The 1,446-nt window shown below is 38.4% G+C and overlaps 1 protein-coding gene across 1 annotated transcript in view; it reads right to left on the bottom strand.

Moving 5' to 3' along the window:
- LOC106868395 (ADAMTS-like protein 1) overlaps window positions 1-1,446 on the bottom strand; it is a 189,964-nt gene that overhangs the window by 39,137 nt on the left and 149,381 nt on the right. Inside the window, exon 5 of the mRNA XM_052973302.1 lies at window positions 1,044-1,176. Coding sequence (XP_052829262.1) covers window positions 1,044-1,176 — 133 coding nt within the window. The remainder of the gene's footprint in view (window positions 1-1,043; window positions 1,177-1,446) is intronic.

The raw sequence follows: 1,446 nt of genomic DNA, 5'->3' as shown, positions 1-1,446 counted from the left end.
CTCTCTCTCTCTCTCTCTCTCTCTCTCTCTCTCTCTCTCTCCGCCCACTCATAAACAAGCTTTACTGTGTCGTCTGATGTTTTCTCCATGGAAGGAGAAAAACAAAAAAATTCATTACAAAGAGAAAATGAAATGATGTCCACTAAAAATGAGTAACAAACTCACCAGTCCGTCTTCTACGATGGTATAAATTTCAAAAATGAATGCATCAGTTCTCTGTGATTTATGTTTGTTTTGTTCACAAAAATTACAGAGTCAGTGTCAAGCGTGGCTTACCCAACTGACGCTAATAACAATGATAATCCTTTCTACTAAAGACACAAGGCCTGAAATTTTGTGGAGGGGGACTAGTCGATTACATCGACCCCAGCGTTTCACTGGTACTTGATTTATCGACCCCGAAAGGATGACAGGCAAAGTCGACCTCGGCAGAATTTGAACTCAGAATGTAAAGACAGACGAAATGCTTCTAAGCATTTTGTCCGGCGTGCTAGCGATTCTGCCAGCTTGCTGCCTTACTACTACTACTACTACTACTACTACTACTACTACTAATAATAATAATAATAATAATAATAATAATAATAATAATAATAATAATAATAATAATCCTTTCTAGTAAAGGCACAAGGCCTGAAATTTTGGAGGAAGGACTAGTCGATTACATCTACCCCATTGTTCCACTGCTACTCATTTTATCGACTCGAAACGATGAATTATCCAACTGCGGCGAATAATTTCAACTCAGAACATAATGCTACTAATACGATTTTGCCAGCTCACCGCCTTAATACTTATAAGAATGGATTCAAATTTTAGCACAAGGCCAGCAATTTCAGGGCAGTAGGTACGTCGATTACATCGACTCTAGTACTAAACTGGTATTTATTTTATCGACCTCGAATTCGAACTCAGAATGTAGCGACGGGCGAAATGCCGCTAAGCATTTTAGCCGACGGGCTAACAAGTCTACCAGTTCACTGTCTGAACAATAATGATGATGATGATGATAATTATAATAATAATAATAATGATAATAATACCGTGGAGGACATTTCTGCGTGGAGCAATTCTTTGGTTGTGGTAACTGAATGTCATCCAGCGACGTACAGTATTCATTGTCGACCACTGAGTTTGCTTTTGTGTCCAAACACACTTTCTTGGGTTGTCTTACACCTGCAGAGAGAAAGATTGAGAGAAATAGAGTGTGTTTGTGATAGATAGATAGATTGATAGACAGACAGACAGACAGACAGACAGACAGACAGACAGACAGACAGACAGATAGATAGATAGATAGATAGATAGATAGATAGATAGATAGATAGATAAATACATTTCTTTTATTAGCCACACAGGGCTCAACAAAGATGGGACAAATACAATGTAGAGCTTTTCTTTTTGGGAGGGGGAAGGAAAAAAAAGTAGGGGTGTGTCGATCAAAAG

This window comes from Octopus bimaculoides, chromosome 15 (genome assembly GCF_001194135.2).
Source record: "Octopus bimaculoides isolate UCB-OBI-ISO-001 chromosome 15, ASM119413v2, whole genome shotgun sequence".
NCBI classification, from domain to species: Eukaryota; Metazoa; Mollusca; class Cephalopoda; order Octopoda; family Octopodidae; genus Octopus; species Octopus bimaculoides.
This window is presented reverse-complemented; position numbering and strand designations above follow the sequence as displayed.